Source organism: Anopheles merus, chromosome 2L (genome assembly GCF_017562075.2).
Source record: "Anopheles merus strain MAF chromosome 2L, AmerM5.1, whole genome shotgun sequence".
Taxonomy (NCBI): Eukaryota; Metazoa; Arthropoda; class Insecta; order Diptera; family Culicidae; genus Anopheles; species Anopheles merus.
In genome coordinates, this window is record NC_054083.1 from 36,090,164 (window position 1) to 36,108,554 (window position 18,391).

General features: G+C 52.9%; 1 protein-coding gene across 11 annotated transcripts in view; it reads right to left on the reverse strand.

Moving 5' to 3' along the window:
- The window catches only part of LOC121594333 (mediator of RNA polymerase II transcription subunit 13), a 58,010-nt gene that overhangs the window by 8,366 nt on the left and 31,253 nt on the right, over positions 1-18,391 (reverse strand). For 10 of the 11 annotated variants that reach the window (XM_041917477.1, XM_041917475.1, XM_041917484.1 and 7 more), the window contains exons 4-10: positions 11,292-11,379; positions 11,140-11,223; positions 9,483-10,802; positions 7,175-7,759; positions 4,778-5,024; positions 4,015-4,694; positions 61-3,938 (exon numbers count right to left, since the gene is read on the reverse strand). In XM_041917477.1, coding sequence (XP_041773411.1) covers positions 61-3,938; positions 4,015-4,694; positions 4,778-5,024; positions 7,175-7,759; positions 9,483-10,802; positions 11,140-11,223; positions 11,292-11,379 — 6,882 coding nt within the window. The remainder of the gene's footprint in view (positions 1-60; positions 3,939-4,014; positions 4,695-4,777; positions 5,025-7,174; positions 7,760-9,482; positions 10,803-11,139; positions 11,224-11,291; positions 11,380-18,391) is intronic. The other variant, XM_041917487.1, reaches the window with a different exon arrangement.

An 18,391-nucleotide genomic window follows, 5' to 3' on the forward strand; every position in this document is an offset into this window, starting at 1 on the left:
AAAAAAAAAGCATTAGAAATGCTGTGGAAAACGATCGCACGGGTGATCTTCACCACCTACCGTGATCAAACTTGGGCGTGTTCGGTGCCTTATCGCCCGGCTGCGATGAATCCGGCGTACTGGGCGGCGGCGGTGGCATCGGACTCTGTCCCGGTCCGTCGGGCCGGTTCTGGCCCATCGCATTGCCACCCGGCTGGCCCATCGAACCGCCGCCGAGCGAGGAAGCACCAGCCGCACCGCCCCCGAGCGAAGCCGAAGCGGACGCGGAAGACGACGTGTGGTGATGGCTTTCCGGCGGATCGAGCAAACTCTTGTCCGACGGTACTTTGGACAGGTACGGGGCGAGCTGCTGCTGACACGTCTGAGCGTACAGCCGCAGCAGCTCGTTCAACCCGGAAGAGGAAGAGGAAGAGCCCGCCGACCCGGCGGTGGCGGTGGTGCCATTTTTGCGCTGCTGATCCACGCCCATGTTCGTGAACCACTCGTCCAGGTTGGAGTTTTGCGTTTCCTTCAGCACGCGCTGGCTGCCGACGCGCAGTATCCCGTCCCAGCCCTTGATCGGCGTGTGCCGCCCGAGCTTGCACATCTCGTACGTGGTGCTGAGCTCCTTGAAGTAGGTGCGCACCTTCGCCACCACGTAATCGTTGTCCGGCACGATCGCGACGTACGCGACGTCGCGCGGGTACGAGTACGGTTCGAGCAGCAGCTTGTCCCAGTAGTGGAGCGCGTACGGCGCCAGCGACAGCCAATCCTTCTCGTACCCGACGATGAGCGACGGGATCGGTTGCGGTTCGCACTGGCCGGTACCGCGCCCGGCCAGCCGATGGAACTGGCGCCACGTGAGCGGCCCCTGTATCGTGTACGGTGCGTCCCAGAGCCGGGTCGTGCAGCGCTTGTGGAAGGCGTCCTGCAGCAGCGGCTGCATCGACTTCATGATGCGCACAATGTCCTGGTTGCTCTTGGGGCCACCGGCCCGCAGGAACGGCCACTTGTGCACGTTCATCTGGCCGCGCAGCGTTCCGCCCTTCACGAGCGCGCCCGACGACGACTGCTGCTGCTGCTGCTGCTGCTGGTCGACATCCATCTTGCTCTCGTTGATGGCTTGCAGTCGGCCCTGCTCCAGCGCCAAGCTAATCACATCGTTCGCGTCCACATACTCGAGCAGGTGGACCGCTCCGTTCTCGGTGCCACGGCCAAACAGGGGCCCCCGGTACCGGTTCACCGCCCGGTGGATGGAATTGCTCGAACTCTGCACCACGGAACACTGCTCCCGCAGCAGATCCATCACCTTGAGCGTCAGCGGCAAACTATCTCCGCCAGCAGCAGAGGAGGAGCCGCCGGCGGAAGTCGCCAACGCTCCGCGGTCCGCGTCCTCCAGCTTGATCGCTTTTGCCGTCCCGTTGAGAAACTCGAACAGCGAGCCGTTCTTGTGCACGGCCGGATCCTCCGCCATGCCCGTTATCTCCATCTCGTCCTCGTAGAACAGGCCGGCCCGGTGCGCCATCCGTCGGTTGACGACCGCACTGAACCCGCACTGGCAGTCGATCGGATCCTCGTCCAGGTAGCCATTCTGCAGGCTGTCCGTGTTGATTGTAACCGCCGCCATCTTGTCCTCCTGCCGACCCACGGCCGGGGAGCCTAGCATACTGGCGCCGAAGGCACTACTGCTACCACCGCCACCGAGCCCGAGATGGGCCAGCGCGCTCGCCTTACTTCTTCCGCCCGCCGGTCCGGGCGTCGTGCTCGGGATCGGTTCGGCGCCGGCCGCCGTCACCGAATCCATCCAGTTCGTGCCGGGCAGCGCGAGGTAGAGGCCACTGTCCGCGCCCCGGATGTTGCCCACACACTTAGCGCCCGCATTGCACACGCACAGGGTGCAGCTTTTGAAGTTGTGATCGCGGAAGATGTTCAGCGCCGTATCGTACAGCAGCACGTTCACGAGCAGTGCGTTCGTTTCGATGCTGCGGCTGCCGGCGGGCGTACCGGTCCCGCAGCCAACACCGCTGGAAGAGAGCGGCGGATGGACGGTCCCAGCACCGAGGGGGCCACTGCCCCCCGTCGAGGACGGGGTCATGGGGCCCCGGTTTGAGCCGGGCCCGCCGCTGTCCACCCCGTCGAGCGGGTACTGCTTGCTGTGGTAGGAGGAGGGCGTCGCGACGGAATTGGCCGGGCTGGCGATCGCCACATCGTACGGGGGCGGTGGCAGCAGCGGCGTCGTGCGGCGGAAGTTCAGCGAACCCATCGGGTTCGGGCTGCCGGCACCGCCGAGCGGCGACGGGTAGGGCAGCGGGCAGGAGCCCTGCGGCGTTGGCACGCGCATCGAGCCGCCGGGCGTGGCGGGCGAAATGGGCGACATGCCCTGCCGGAGCGGTACCGGGATTCCGCCCATGCCACCCGGGTGGAACAGACCACCGCCCGACGTGCCGGCCGGCGAGGGGGAAAGCATACCCGCCCCACTGCCCATGATGCCCCCCGGGAGCGAGTTCACCGAGGGGGGTCGCGAGTGGGGCTGCGATTGGGCGCCCTGCGACGGTGGGTTCGAGTACGGGTGGGCGAGCGACCCGCCGTTCAGGCCGCTCAGCCCGCCGAGCAGCGAGTTCGGGGTGCTGAGCGGCTGCGGAACGGTCAACCCTCCCACCTCCTGCTTGACGATGGGCAGCAGCCCCAGCCCAACGCCCAACGCCGTGGTGGTGGGGCCAGCAACGCCCACCGGCCTTCCGGGGCCTCCTCCAGCGCCGCCTTGGCCACCGCTTTCCGGCTGACCGTCGGCTTGATCCTGCTGCTCCTGCTTCTGTTCCCGCTCTCGCTCCCGTTCGGCTTGCTCGCGCTGCTTCTGCTTTTCCCGCTCGGCCGCCGCCTGCTCCTTCTGCTTCTGGCGGGTCGATTTGTACACCAGCCCGGCGACCGTGCTGGTCGGGATGGGCGGCATCACCTGCTGGCTCGGCAGCGACGGGAGTGGGGCGTACTTGGACGAGCCCACGTACGGGCAGATCGGTGGCGGGAGAAACACGAACGACCAATCGTCGATCGGTTCCTCCTGCGGGCTGCCCAGGTTCGGTATCGGTGGCACCGAGCTCGTTCCCCCGCTACCACCGTTACCACCGCTACCCGCCCCGGATGAAAGTGACATCTGCAGGTCGACCAGTGTGTCGAGCGCAATCGAGCCGCCGTCGGACAGACAGCCACCGCCCCCGGGGCTCGAATTAGGATGCGGATCTAGGCTCGGCGGCGTGGGGAACATCTGCGACAGCTCCTTCGGGCTCAGCATGCCACTGTTCACCGAGTGATGGTTCGAGCTGGGGAAGCGTTTACTCTCCTCCGAGAAGCCCCCACTGCCGCTGCTGCTCTTGTTCGACCCGGGCGGTGTGTTGTGCAGATCCGGATCATCGTTGAACGGGCCACCGTCGTCGAAGATCTGGTTCAAATCGTCGATCGACGGCTGCAGATCCTGATCGGTCAGAAAGATCGAACCCTTGTCCTCCTTTTCCTTCTTTATCTCGTGCTCACCGAGCAGCGCACCGTCGCCCGCTCCACCATTGCCCGCGGACGCTCCGTTACGGTCGGGCGTGCCACCGTTGGCACTGCCGACCGCTGTACCGGCCTGACTGCCGTCGCAGCCAATCTCCATCTTGATCTGGCCGAGCAGCGGCGTACAGCCGGCCCCATTGTTCGGTGCGCCATTATCACTGCCGCCACCAGTGCCGGGCCGACCACCGCTGAGCGCTTCCGCCAGCGCTTCGGACGCTTCGGCCGCACCCTTCATCAGCATTCCGTTTGTGCCGATGCCGCCGTTAGTGCCGTTCCCGCTGCCGGCCAAACCGGGACCGGATGCCATCGTGCGGCTGTGCTCGTTCGCGTACAGGTCGAGATTGCGTATCTTCTTCACAAGCCGATTCTCTTCCGCCGCCAGCCTCATCCGCTTTACCGGATGGTTCATCCTGCAAACAAAAAAGCGACAAGTTTTCATCAAACGAAACTCTTGCAAACGTGCAAACGTGGCATCCCCGAACTCACCATGCGTCGACGCACGTGTAGTCGTACAGCAGCTGCGACGTGCTGGGAATGTCCTCGCCCTGCAGCGTCTCGTAGTCCTTGCAGAACAGCGACGGCCGCTTCAGCGACTGCAGCATCTGCAGGATCGATTCCCGCTTGCTGGCCAGATTGTTCGCCAACGCCGTCTGGTGCGCCGAGCTGAACACGCTGTGGATGCTGGGCGTCATCGGTACGCCGCCGCCACTGCCACCACCACTGCCAAGCGAGCACGAACCGCCCGCCCCGAGCGACGACTCCGACCGCACCTTCAGGCTGCCGATGCCCGAGGACGACAGCGAGCTGCGGGGCGATGCTTTCAGCGCACTGAGCGAGTTGCTCGAGTTACTGCTGCTGTTGCTACCGTTGCTGCTGCTGTTGCTGCTGCTGCTGCTGGACGAATTGCCCATCAGGTTGGCGCTAGCCTGCTGCTGCTGTCCTCCTTCGGTAGTGCCGCCACTGCTGCCTCCGCCTCCACCACCACCACCACCACCACCCGGATGGGAAGGTGTGTGATACGGGGAAGCGTTGATGCTTTTACTATCGTGCTGATCGGTTGGCGTCGGGGCCGGTGTGTTCTTGTCCAGATGGTCCAGGCAGGGCGTACCGGGCTGCACACTGCGCGGGTTGTTCGAGGCAGGTGGATGGGGTGACATTGTGATGAGCTGCAACGGAAGGGGAGAAAAGGGTTATGAGAGTGAGCAAAAGGACATTGACAGTAAAACAAAGCGCAAAGGCATGATCCTACCTGATCGCCGGAGGGTACGGAGGTTGGTTGCGAAACGGAGGAAGGTTGCATCGGGGACGGTGCCGCGCTGGCGGGCGAACCTTCCGACGGCAGTGGATGCGAGTCACCGATCGACATCGGATTGCGACAGTAGGAAGGTAACCCGCCGTAGGGCGTTGTGCTGCCGGGGGCAGCGCCGGTCGTATTGGAAGCTCCACTGTTCCCGCCACCACCACCGCCGCTGTTTGCGGCACAGTTTTGGTTTGATCTGGAAGCGAAAGGAAAATGGTAGAGAATTAAAAAAAAACACGAAATAAACAAAATGCTTCCAAAAGTTCAATTTAAATTTAAAAATCATTTTTTCAATGTATGAAAACCCCTATTACAATGAAAGGAGAGGTAAATTAAGGCCCGTGATCAAATAGTAAAATACGAAACATGCAAAACGATTCATTTCCATCTCCACGAATATATGTACATGTTAGTAAAACAAAGACTACAGTATGGATGCACTACGGGGAAAGATTAGATAACGATAACGATTTTGTACGTGATACGCGTGACGTTTCGATGAAATTAAACCCTTCCTAAAACGTGCAGAATGGATTTGCAGACACCAACAGCTGGAGGAAAGAAGCTTTTTGGTGGGTTAATGATAAGAAAGAATAAATTCGTTTGCCGTTTTTTTGGAAATGTGTGATTGATAGCTCTGGTGCCGACGATACCACCTAATGGAAGCTGCAATACTCTCTTTATAGTACCAGTGACCTGTAGGAAATGGACGCACGGCGAAACGTGGTGAGTTGATGAGTTGAACAGGAAGCAACGATGATGTGGGGAGACATTTTCCAGCGTGAATATGATATCGGTGTGTGAACTAGTGATGTGCTGTTTGAAGCACTCTCACGACTTCGATCCGACTCCGACTATTGTTAGTTCTAATTCGACTTCGGGAAAATGGGAACCACTAGTTCCGCTCGGAGTCGTAGTCGTCCGGGTCGGAATCGTTCGGAGTCCAGAGTCATAGTCGTCCGAATCGTCCGGAGTCGTCTGTAGTCGTCCAGAGTCGTCCAGAGTCGTCTGTAGTCGTCCAGAGTCGTCTGGAGTCGTCTGGAGTCGTCTGGAGTCGTCTGGAGTCGTCCGGAGTCGTCCGGAGTCGTCTGGAGTCGTCCGAAGTCGTCTGGAGTTGTCTGAAGTTGTGCGGAGTCGTCTGTAGTCGTCCAGAGTCGTCCATAGTCGTCCAGAGTCGTCTGTAGTCGTCCAGAGTCGTCTGTAGTTGTCCAGAATCGTCCAGAGGCACCCAGAGGCACCCAGAGTCGTCCAGAATCGTCCAGAGTCGTCTGAAGTCATCCGGAGTCGGAGTCGTCTGTAGTCGTCCAGAGTCGTCTGTAGTCGTCCAGAGTCGTCTGGAGTCGTCTGGAGTCGTCTGGAGTCGTCCGGAGTCGTCTGGAGTCGTCCAAAGTCGTCTGGAGTTGTCTGAAGTTGTGCGGAGTCGTCTGAAGTCGTCTGGAGTCGGAGTCGTCCGGAGTCGGCTGAAGTTGTCTGGGTCGTCTGAAGTCATCCGGAGTCGTCTGAAGTCATCCGGAGTCGTCCAAAGTCGTCCAGAGTCGCCAGGAGGCGTCAGGAGTCGTCATGAGTCATCCAGAGTTGTCCAGAGTCATCCAGAGTTGTTCAGAGTCGTCCAGAATCGTCCAGAATCGCCCAGAATCGTCTAGAGTCGTCCAGAGTCATTCGGAGTCATTCAGAATCGTCCAAAGTCGTCCAAAGTCGTCCGGAGTCGTCCGGAGTCGTCCGGAGTCATCCGGAGTTGTCAGGAGTTCTTGACGCCGATTTCGTACAATTCCAAACGACTCTGACTCCTGACAACTTCAGACGACTTCAAAAGACTCCAGAGAACTCCGGGCAATTCCGGACGGCATCAACGATTCCGAACGACTCCGAATAATGCACGGCGGACCTACCTTCCAAAGTTGATTCCGACATTGTCGGAGGCGTATCGGAGTTAACTCCGAATTTCTTGAAACTGTACTCATCACTATTGTGAACTTAATGTCCGGAACATGTATGTATACGTGTGTGTGTGAGTGTGTGTGAGTGTGTGTGTGTGTATGTGTGTATAGGGAACTGTTCAAGCGTATGTGTATGTAAAGCTTGCTCTGGTGGCGTGGTGGTGTGTCCATTTGTTCTCAAATTGCCTGACGGTGGAGGAAATAGGTTACAAAAAAAAACAAAGGACAAAGTGTTTTGACGGTGACGCAAAAAAAAAAAGAGAGAGATGTTGTGAGGAGTGTGTGGACGAAATAGTAAGTTCGCCGATAAGGAGTGGGGTGGAGATGAGTGCTTAAAAAACTTCCACCATCCCCCGGTACCATTTGCCTGTTGTTGTTTGCTTATGCTATAGGGAAAGGTGTAACCAACCTTAAGCACGTGTCGGCCAGTTCGAGCGAATCGGCTGCGCTGTCACCGGAAGAAACGGCTCCAGGCGAGGAGGCGGCGTTGGCGGCAGCAGCAACAGCAGCGGCGGCGGCCAGGGCGGCAGCAGCAGACAGGCTCAACGGTTCGGTGCCGGGACGGAAGAGCGCCTCCTGCGGAGGTCGCTTGTGGAAGGCAATCCTTTGCGGCCGGTGGTGATGATGGTGGTGGTGGTGGTGGTGATGGTCCTTCGTCGATTGATGGTGATGGTAGTGGCTACTACGGCTACTACCACTACTGCTGCCAGGGTAAGTGATCGAGTAGGACGATTTCGGGTGTGGATGCGAAGACCCACCACCTCCGGCAGCAGCGGCACCACCACCTCCGGGCGATGAGATGGACGAGTAGGGATTGGACAAGCTGCTGCTGCTGCTGCTACCGCCGGTTGCATTTGCCGAGGAGCTGCCTACTGCACCGATCGTGTGCTGCTGCTGCTGCTGCTGCTGCTGCTGCTGTGTTCGTCCACTTGCAGAGGATGAAGCGGACGACGAGGACGATGACGACGAGGAAGATGGTGGTCGCTTGCAACACCTGGAACACAACCCGGATACACAATACACATACGTAGGTACACGGAGAGCAGGGCAAGGAGCAGCAGTAAAGGAGGGGGGGGGGGAGAACACGGCGGCAAGAAACAATTGCGCAATGTGCAAGCGTACACACATACACACACACATCCCCAGACGGCAAACAAGAGCATTATTAATAGTATTATTCGCGTAAAAAAAGGATTGCACAGACGCGGTAACGTACATACACGCACACGATGGGTAGACACGGTAAAGATAAAGAGAAAAGAGAGAGAGAGAGAGAAAGAGATAAAGAGAGCAAGGAATAAAAAGAGAAGAAGAGAATATATAAAAAAACGAGAATACAACAAATTAAAGAGCGAGAAAAGGAGAGAAGAAAACGAAAATGGACAAAATACAAGGTGGCAATAGCAACGAAACAAAAAAAAAGAAACAAGCGAATAAATGAAACACACATACACACACAGAAACGTACACGCAGCGCGTGTAGCAAGATTTCGAGCGGGAAAACAAGGATGCGAATGGTAAATGAGAGATGATGGTGCGCGCATGGGAATGGGGGGGAAATGTGTGGAAAATTGTACGCTTCATTTCAAGACTTTCTTCAAAGTAGAAAATGGAATAGAGAAATCTTCCGCAGAAATCTTAGCGTACAATCTAAGCTTACTTTGAACAAAACAAGGAAAATTTAAATTAATAGCCATTATTTTCTGTTCGAACGGAACAAAACGTGGAAAGCTTCATAACAATTAGTGATGGGAAAAATGAAGTTTTTGCCGGAATCGATTCCGGCTAGCAGTTTTCTGGAATCGATTCAGGATAGTAGATCCGGAATCAGGTTTCCGGAATCGTATCCGGAATCGGCTTCGGAATCGGCTTCGGAATCGGCTCCAGAATTGATTCCGGCATCGGAATCGGTACCGGAATCGACTCCAGAATCGGAATCGGTTCCGGAGTCAACTTTGGAATCGGCTCCGGAGTCAACTCCGAAATAGGCTCCGAAGTCAACTCCGAAATAGGCTCCGGAATCGGTTCCGGAATCGGTTCCGGAATCGGTTCCGAAATTGGTTCCGAAATCAGAATCGATTCCAGCATCGGAATCGGCTCCGGAATTGATTCCGCACACGGAATCGGAATCGGGTAGGTCCGGTTCCGAGCTCCTACCACAAATAAAAATATTCCATAATGAAATTAATCGACTTTCTGACATCTTTTACGTTTTCTATATAACGCTACTAATTCTTATAAAACAAAAATTAAACAAACAAAAAACTAAAATATTTGAAACTACGACAAATAACACAACACTCATGCTATTACAGTACTGCAAGTTACATTAAAAAAACAGGAAACACAACAAAAGGTTTCAGACAAATTACGCAAATGAATACAGACAAAAAACAACTACTTGTCAACATTATCTAATACATAAAAAAGCAAACTATTACTAAACTACTCTAAAACAAAACAAAACAAACGATGCGCCACAGCCAAAGGTAGCACTCGGTTGCCTTATCGTGAACGTTCTAGTGCCGCAGAGAGGAATTTTGAAATGAGTTAGCCAAATGAGTCGTGTTGTTGAAAAGTGAGGATGAAACGTGAAATCTAGCGCGCGCGTTCGCGTTCGATCGTCTTCCGTAACGCCTTTTTATGCTCTATCTAAAGCAAAGGGTGAGTAGTGGCGCTCCGCACTGTCGTTCTTCTGACACACCGCGTTCACTTACTTGATGCAGCAGCAGGAAACTTTCACCGTCGGGTCGCTGATCTCCCACACGGAGGAGTTCCCGTTCGCGTCGACCCCGTTGGCCGCGCCGGATGAGTTTTCGTCCCCTCCGCCACTGCTGCTATTACTGTTGCTGTTGTTGTTGTTGGTACTGCTATTGCTGCCACTGGTATTATCCTTTGGTTCCGTTTTGATCGTTACACTCCCGGGCGCGGTGGTCGTGGTGGTGGTTGCCGTCGTGCCGCTGCCCGCACTGCTAGCAGCGGTGGCGGCGGCAGGCGTGGACGCATGCATGATGCAGTCCTGCCAGACCCGCTCGGGCAGGATGACGGCCGGCGACTTGTTGATCAACGCCGACGACATGCTGAGCGGATTGCCGAGATCGTTCGAGGGCGATTCCGGCACGGTGAGCGGTGGGGTCATCATGGACTTGTGGTGATTACGCTGCCGCAGCGTACCGGTGGGAGAGGGTGCCGCCGCCGACGCCTCGTTCGCCGTGTCCTTCGGGCGGGCGGAGGAAGCGGCAGCAGCAGCAGCAGCATTGCTACTACTGCTGCCAGCAGCCGCCGTTTGATTGCTGGTTGTGTTGATGGTGTTGCTGGTGGTGCTGTTGCTGGCGACGCCACCACCGGACCGTTCCGACGCACTGTTGATGCGGCTCAGCACGGACGCTGCAATCGAGGCGGCTGCCGTGGCCGGCGTGGTGGTTTGATTGCTGTTGGTATTACTACTATTACTACTGCTGCTGCTGCTGCTACTACTACTATTGCTCCTCGCGTCGCCCGCCGACGTCCAGTCGTCCATGTCGGGCACCAGCACGTACTTCGACGGGTAGCGCATCTTCATCTTGCCGACGAGCACCTCCACCAGCGGCGGCATGCTGTCCGCCCCGTCCGCCAGCCCGCTGTGCTTGTTCGTGATCGGATAGAACGCGCTCCAGTCGTCGAGAATTTTCTGCGTGTGCGGATCGCTCGCCCGGTAGCTTTGCCCCGTCAGCGTGCCGGTAATGGCGAACGGGGCCAGCAGCACTTCCCGCGGTTCGATCGCATCATCGGCCGGCACGACGGCGCCGCTGGACGATCCGCCGGGCGAACCGGGCGCACACCCGGGGGCAGCATTCAGCCCGCCATCCGGACTCGCCGGGCCACCAGGTGTACTGGCGGCGGCGGCGGCGGCACCGGGTGCTGCGGCCCGCTGCGCCTCTTCCAGGTGCTTCATCGTCAGCAGCCGCACCGGCGGATGCTCGCGGATGTCCATCGCCGTGATGACGGTACTGTCACCGTGCACGAAGAACGTGAACGAGAACGAGGCATGATGGGAGCTGAAAGTGGGCAACAGGGAGAGAGAGAAAGAGACACGAGCGTTAGTTGCGTTTCACAGGGATTCAAAGATTTATTATGCTATAGAAGGGAAACATCTGTCGGTGGTGGAACGAGGATCGAAGGCAACAAATAAGCTTCAGCAATCGATCTCAGAGGTCCACCGGTGTTTACACACTTGCTCTTGGAACCGTCCTTGCAGTATCCCAATCTGGTTTGGTCTGCCCCTTGCTACACATTGCTTCAAGCAAGGGGCCACACCGGAATGCTAACATTGGGATAGGGACGGTTCCGTAGAATAGATAATGAAGGTCGGGTGATTGGTGACCCTTCGCTTACCTCTTTCCGAACACCCGTTCGTCGTTCGAGGTGGGATGAACGAACCATTGCTCGATCCGCACGAAACCTCGCGATAGTAGGCATCTGCAACAGAAGATTGAGTGTGAATTAGTGTTCAGTTTAAGCACCTGCATGCCTACAATGTAACTTACCTTTCGATCACATTGTGTAGCGCCTTAAACAGTAACGAACGACACTCGTACGAGAGTCCATTCTCCCAGGATCCTTTGTCGCCGGCTTCTGCAAAAGAAAAGGATGACAAAAAAACGGGAAACCCATTAGTAACATTCAAAATAACAAACTGTGTTTTTACATTTGAATCAAACAGGGCGAATGCTTCTATGTTCTCTGTCTTTTTGGTTCTGTCCCCAAAACTCTTGTTCCTTACAGTTTGACTGGCACGACGCCTGTCAAGGACGAAATCGTTTCCAAATTAAAAGACCATTAAACCGCAGACGGGCTGGCGCACCCAAAAAAAAGGGCAACCAAAACCTCCCTCTCCAGGTGCTGCTGTCGTCGATTGCATTGCATGACGCTACCAGTTTAAAACTTTTCCCCACGGGATGGCTTTTTTTCGTTCTGTTTTTTTTTTGGAGGAGGGTGGAACGTGGCGCGCGCACAGGAGCCCAGAGGTAAAGACATTTTTATTAAATTATCGTGTTTCATTCCAACCACCTTGGCGTTCGTGTGTTGTGTCCCCCCCCCCCACCATCGCCATCGGTCAAGGCTGTCACACACCACAGTAGTGTATGCGCGCCACGGCACAAAAAACAAGAACGACAACAAGCAAAAAGGACGAAAGCTTGGCAAAGGCAAACCCCTGCTGCCAAATTGGCCAATGTCACACGACGAGTGGTCGCTCACTTGCTCACGCTTACAGAGAAAGAGCGGGCTGTGTTGGAAAAGTGGTTGCGATTTATGTCGACTTTTCGTGCAGCACCAAAAAAAAAAAGAAGCGCAACCTAAATCCAGATCCAGGCGGATAATGCGATCATGCTGGTGGAAAGTTTTAGTACCAGAAGAAAAAATAAACACTAAGGAGTTGCTGTGGAAAACTGGGTGTCAAAGAAAGAGCAATTTTCAACCACTGGAATGTAAAGCGTTGTTTACAAAACTTTTAGTTGAAAGGCGTGTTTGTATGTGTGTGTCTACTATTATACTGCAACCTTTACAAACTTGACGTTCACGAGGAAAGGACACGAACGTGTTGTATCTTTTTTTATTATTAAAATACTTTTTTTTTATTTTTTAGTTTAGTTGTCTGCATCCTGCAATTATCGTTCCCATTACGGATAAAAAAAATGTACCACGAAATTTGAGACAGCTTTTCCGAATGCTGCTGCTCTGGAGCAAGTCGAACCATCGCCACCTGTTTTCTTTCCATGACGGCTTTATTTCGCGCAGCGAGAAAGCGTAGCAACGCACAAGACGGGCACATGCAAACCTTGAACACGATGGGCCCGACGACGACCATGTCACACGCCCAACCTCCCTCTGGGGATAGTTGCTCGGTCTTCACATGAGCGTAACATAAACAGCCGGTGGTCGTTATGAGACACACGCACACACACACAGTCAGTTTCCCTTGGAGCAGCAGTGCACGCTGCGTTGCGCTTAAGAAGCGTTCCATCGCCACGTCTTCTTGCGGGCCGTGCATATCATATTGCTTTCTGATGTGCTTTGGTCCCTCCAAAAAAAAAACTCAAACAAACAGCTGCACTAGCGACCGGGCCAACCAGTCAGAGACAGTAGTTCTTCGGTAACCTTCGCGATAACACAACAGGTTGTCGATACCGATAAACAGGAAGCCCATCTCAGTACAGCAAGTACAGCACAAAACCAAAAGCGCAAGATCCGCACACAGTCGGAAAGAGGCTTCGTCATATCTAGGAGGTGGTACCACAGCATCCCGACGCCGGGGTCGGGGTTTTAATACACTTTTCCGGTCAATTTAATTGGACCGGTCCTTCATCTGGGTCTTCGCGAAGCTGTCGGCGCGCGAGCGGTCACCAAAAAGGGAAAGGGCATCCACGCACGATGACAGATTGCGAACACATCGATGCGTATGCCGGCGAGGGAACCGTGAGTATGTGTGTATGGTGGTTGACGGATGTTTCGTAAAAGTAGGTTACACGGGGCGGGGATGAAAAAAATAGGTTAAAGCATGGAGAGACATTGTTCGTTCGAAACCGAGAAAGTGCAACGAGAAACATGAAGACAATAATATTTTTTGCAAAAGATGTAAGTACTTGAAACATTGCGAAGCGTTTTAAACTATTCCTTTCAAACTGAAAAGAACGTATGTTCAAATACCCTTTAGTAAGCTAAAATACCGCAAAAAAAGATTTTTGGATTTTTGGAGACTTTAATAAAGCACCAAATAAAAAAAAATTAATTTCCCGACAAGTTAACTTGATTTTCCATCAGATTATATTCTTTTAATAATCTTGATTGCCATTAGTCGATGGTTTGAATGAAATAAATGTGTCAAAAAAGGGTAACAATGATAAAGTATAGGAACTTGAAATCGATTTTGACTTGAAAATGTGGGAATCTATTAGGGAATGCAATTAATTATCTGCATTAAACTTCATATGTTAGCTCAGCATACATCAATATACAGTATACCAGCACATCAGTTACGCAATCGAATCTGGAACTGTTTCGGTTTGAGATACAATCCAAATCCGGTACATGTCCAGGTACAGATCCAGGAACGGAATAAAATTGAAAACTATGGCAGAACCGCTATGAGCTCAGTATCAGTTCCAGGACCGGAATAGGTTCAGTTATAGGTTCGGTATGGGTTCATGATCAGTCCCAGGACTTATAAAGGTTCAGTTCAAGGACCGGTATAGGTGCAGTTCCAGGACCGGTATGAGTTAATGATCAGTTCCTGGTCCGGTATAGGTTCAGTTCCAGAACTGTTCTAGATTCAGTTCCAGGACTAGTATAGATTCAGTTCCAGGACCGGTATACGTGCAGTTCCAGAACCGGTATAGGTGCAGTTCCAGGACCGGTATGAGTTAATGATCAGTTCCTGAACCGGTATAGGTTCAGTTCCAGAACTGTTATAGATTCAGTTCCAGGACTAGTATAGGTTCAGTTCCAGGACCGGTATACGTGCAGTTCCAGAACCGGTATAGGTGCAGTTCCAGGACCGGTATGGGTTAATGATCAGTTCCAGGAGCGGTATAGGTTCAGTTCCAGAACCGTTATAGGTTCAGTTCCAGGAACGGTATAGGTTCAGTTCCAGTACCGGTATAGGTGCAGTTCCAGAACCGGTATAGGTGCAATTCCATGACCGGTATGGGTTAATGATCAGTTCCAGGACCGGTATAGGTTCAGTTTCAAAACCGATATAGGTTCAGTTCCAGGACCGGTATAGATTCAGTTCCAGGACCGGTTCAGGTTCAGGTTCAGTTCCAGGACTGATATAGATCCAGTTCCAGGACCGGTATGGGTTCATGATCAGTTCCAGGACCAGTATAGTTTCAGTTCCAGGACCGGTATGGGTTCATGTTCGGTTCCAGGTCCGGTATAGGTTTAGTATAAGTTTCAGAATCGGTATCAAGTCCATGATCGGCATGAGGTCATACCCATTTTAATTGGGATTCGAGACCAACAATTACGAAGTACTCTTCAAAGTAAAGGAGGTCTTTGAAATTTCGTTGCGCAGCCCTGTAACCTGGTCAATTCAACAAGTGCCGAAAATATTACAAAAACAACTCTAGTCTCCATTTCATGCTACCTCTGACAACACATAAAAGACTTATTGATAAGAATGTAGTTTATAGGCAAGCAAGTATTTTATGAAAAATTGTAAAAAAATACAGTAAAAAAGGTAGGAATTTACTTAAAAACTCGTTCCGGGAGTTAGTTTTAATCCATCAAATGCCACCGTTAAAGAAGCAATCTTTAACCAGGCGAAAAGCGCAAATGAAATCAAATCGTGCCGATTACACCAGATGACACTCCTCCGTGCCAATCCCCTTTTTCAGTCCCCAGTATCATATCGCGGCAGCAGCGACAACATAAACGCTCATCATCTCTCTCACTTCTATCAACGCATTAACGCATACTCGAGAACGCTTGGCATGCCACATTTTGCAGCGCCGCTTCGCTCCTCGTCATCATGCACAACCCGGCAGAGAGGCTCGAGAGACATGTGGCGCGCGCGCTCCGTAAACACCATAATCGTTCTAATCCCATCCGCCGCCGCCGCTCGGTGTAACGGACAAAACCATCCGAGCCGAACAATAGCAACAGGGCGCAACAGGGGACGAGACACAGGATCTCTCTGCTTCATCGATCCCGGTGGTGTAAGCGACACGCGGTGAGAAGCCTGCCAGTCGGACAAACGGACACTCTAGCGTACCGGAGATGGGCGTGGTTTCGACGAAAAACGTGCGCAGGATGTGTTGTCCTCCCCGGTGGTGGAGGTTTTTCCTTTTTCCTTATTTTTTTGGTGCTGCTACGACCTTTCTCCATCGCCCACACTCGGGCGCTCGGAACGCTCTCGGGCTCTCCCCGATTGGGTGTCATGCGCCTCCGCCGGGATGGGATTGAAAAGTATTGGAAGTCGTTGAAGAAGTTGCCGGAAAAAACAGCATGGTGCCTTATCGATTGAGATATCTTCGACGTAAGTAAGCTATTAAACACACACGAACACAGAGCACATCACGTCTCCATCCCATCTAAAAACGGATTCACTGATGAAAGTGTTTGCGATGTTCTAATTGAAAGCAATGTGAGAAAAAGAGCCCCGAATTTTACCTTCATCATCATATGTGCGCCACCTCAGGGTTCGTCTCCCGCGATCGATGCTAATTTCGTTCCATTTCTCGATTGCGTATGAATATTTCAAGCAGTGTGTGGAATCGATTTCCCGCCTTGCTTCGTGTTTATTAATATATATATACACACACGATGGAAGGAATAATATCGCAACGGCCAAAACGCTTCGAGGACCGGAACACGTGCGAAACACAATTCTTCTAATGTCTTTCACACACTCTCCCTCTCTCTCTCTCTGTGTGTTGCGTGTCTACTCTCGAGCATTCGAAGAAGACGCCCGTCGCCAGAATTTGTCCAAGTGTGTCCACAAGTGAGGCATTCCAATAAATCGTATCATCAATTTGCTGGTGATGCTTTTTTACGGCGCTGGGAGATGTGTTGCGCCCGCAACTTGTGGCAGGGGTCATAAACGCAATTCCAACCAATGAACCCAGAGTGTGACAGTGTGTGTCGTTCCATTCACATACCGACTTCATCCATTAACCGGTACTACTGGACGGAGGGAGAACGAATGAAGTTCAAGATCACTTCAAAAAGTTGTGACAACTTTGCTACGCGAGATCCTGCCGTCCATCCATCGTAGCCCGTTTGCCTTGACATGCTAAATTCGCTGTGCGAATGGGCTGGTGGACTGCAGGCACTCACTGGCAACAAGGAGAGTAATGTCTTAATACAGATTTCGTTCCCTTCGCAGCGCGGTACGATCGCGAGCCGAGTACAGCGCAGGCCAAACACCTTTTTGGGGAGTAAAAATCACACACACACACACCAGTAACAATCAATTAGTTCAAGGGCATAAGTATCTGCACAGCGTATCGTTACACCTTAGCTTTCAATGTGTGCGATCTTGATCACGAAATTAAAAATAACTATAAACACGAAATGACATTCTTCGCCGGAGCGTCCAGATGAAATCAATTATAAACACCCGAACGGTTGCTGCTTTTGTATGACAATTAACGGGCGTTAAGCTGACCGGCGCAATGGCGTTAACGTCAAGGTACTTTGGACAGTACGCGCTCGTCACGAGTTCAAACCTCTAAACGTCAAAGGGAGAATTTAGTATTTTTCGACGAATAATCGTATAAAAGGTCATACAATTTCATCTAAAAGTAAAAAAACCATTATCAGCAAAACGCGTGTGCTAAATTTACCTTACCCACACTAGGGGGGTTTTATATGGCTTCCACCATTCACTCAGCGTTTCAAAGCAAGTGCGTCGCCCTGGTTGTAGGTTCTCCTCTGACGTCACAGGCGTTTTTAAACAAGAAGAGTAATGCAAACAAAACCCACACACCCACCCCGCAGTCTCAAAGAAAAACGATTAGAAACCCGTGGAATGTCGTCACCAACACACAACTATTATTGTGCGCTGCTGCGCTCTCGTGAGTGATTTGAAAAAAGGAGAGGTACAGCGACTTCCTTTTGCTGCCTCTAAACGAGTGAGATTTTTGCTCACATTTGAGAGATTCTCTTTAACCAAACGTCGGACGGTGAGTTACCGAGAACACGACGGTTGTCTCGCTAGCTGGCGACATTCCACCTCCATCCCGTCCATCTGTTGTCAAGATTAATTACGCTTATGCTGTTCCTGCTTCCCTGAGCGCATGTGAACGAAACGTCCTGTACGACGCATAAAAATTACCATACACTGGAGAGGTATAGCAACCGCGGCTCTGCTGGTGTGATCGCTTACTCAACCAAGACACACACACACACACACAAAAGGCGCGTTACTGTTGTAAGAGCCATTGCGAGCCACTTGATAAAAAAGTTAGTTCAGACTGGGAAGCGAAATGAGAGAGACAGACACAGATTCCCGCTGCTTCGAAAAGGGTTCAAAAGGGAAGCCTCTGCTGGCAGTGGCGGGCGTATGGGGCGAAGGACAGGGTAGCAGAGCTTGAGGGCACACAAAACTTGATTTTCCTGTTTTTGCTCTCAATTTCTTGTCCAGCCCGCCCAACACCATCATCGCGCGCGGTAATTGAAACACACGCACCAACGAATCCGTGCAAACACAACACGCGCAGCGCGCAGTGGTATGTTTTGACTCGTTTGCCTACACCAGAGAGCACGGTATGGTGGTCGGTTCTTTGCGTGTATATCTGTGTGCCCCCGTTCAGATGGGTTCGGTACGTGCCGAGAACGGAACCACAAGATGCTGCTGCTGCTGGTGTGTATGTGTTTACGGCGGGCGCAAGGAGACGCGTTAGGCGCGCGCGTATGCTAACGGGCCGTAACGTTGCTGCGCTGCTGAACGGAGGGTTTAGGGCATTTGGAGGGCGGTGGATGGGGGTAAGGTGATTTGTTGCCATCGTCGCCGGCAAACCGTGTCGATGTAACACTGTGTAAGTCTTTGTGTGAGCGAAAGAGAGAAACAAAAAGAGACTGTGTGTGTCTAATACAGTTGCGTTTGAACAGCGTTTTGAGCACGCATACGATACACACTCCGCGA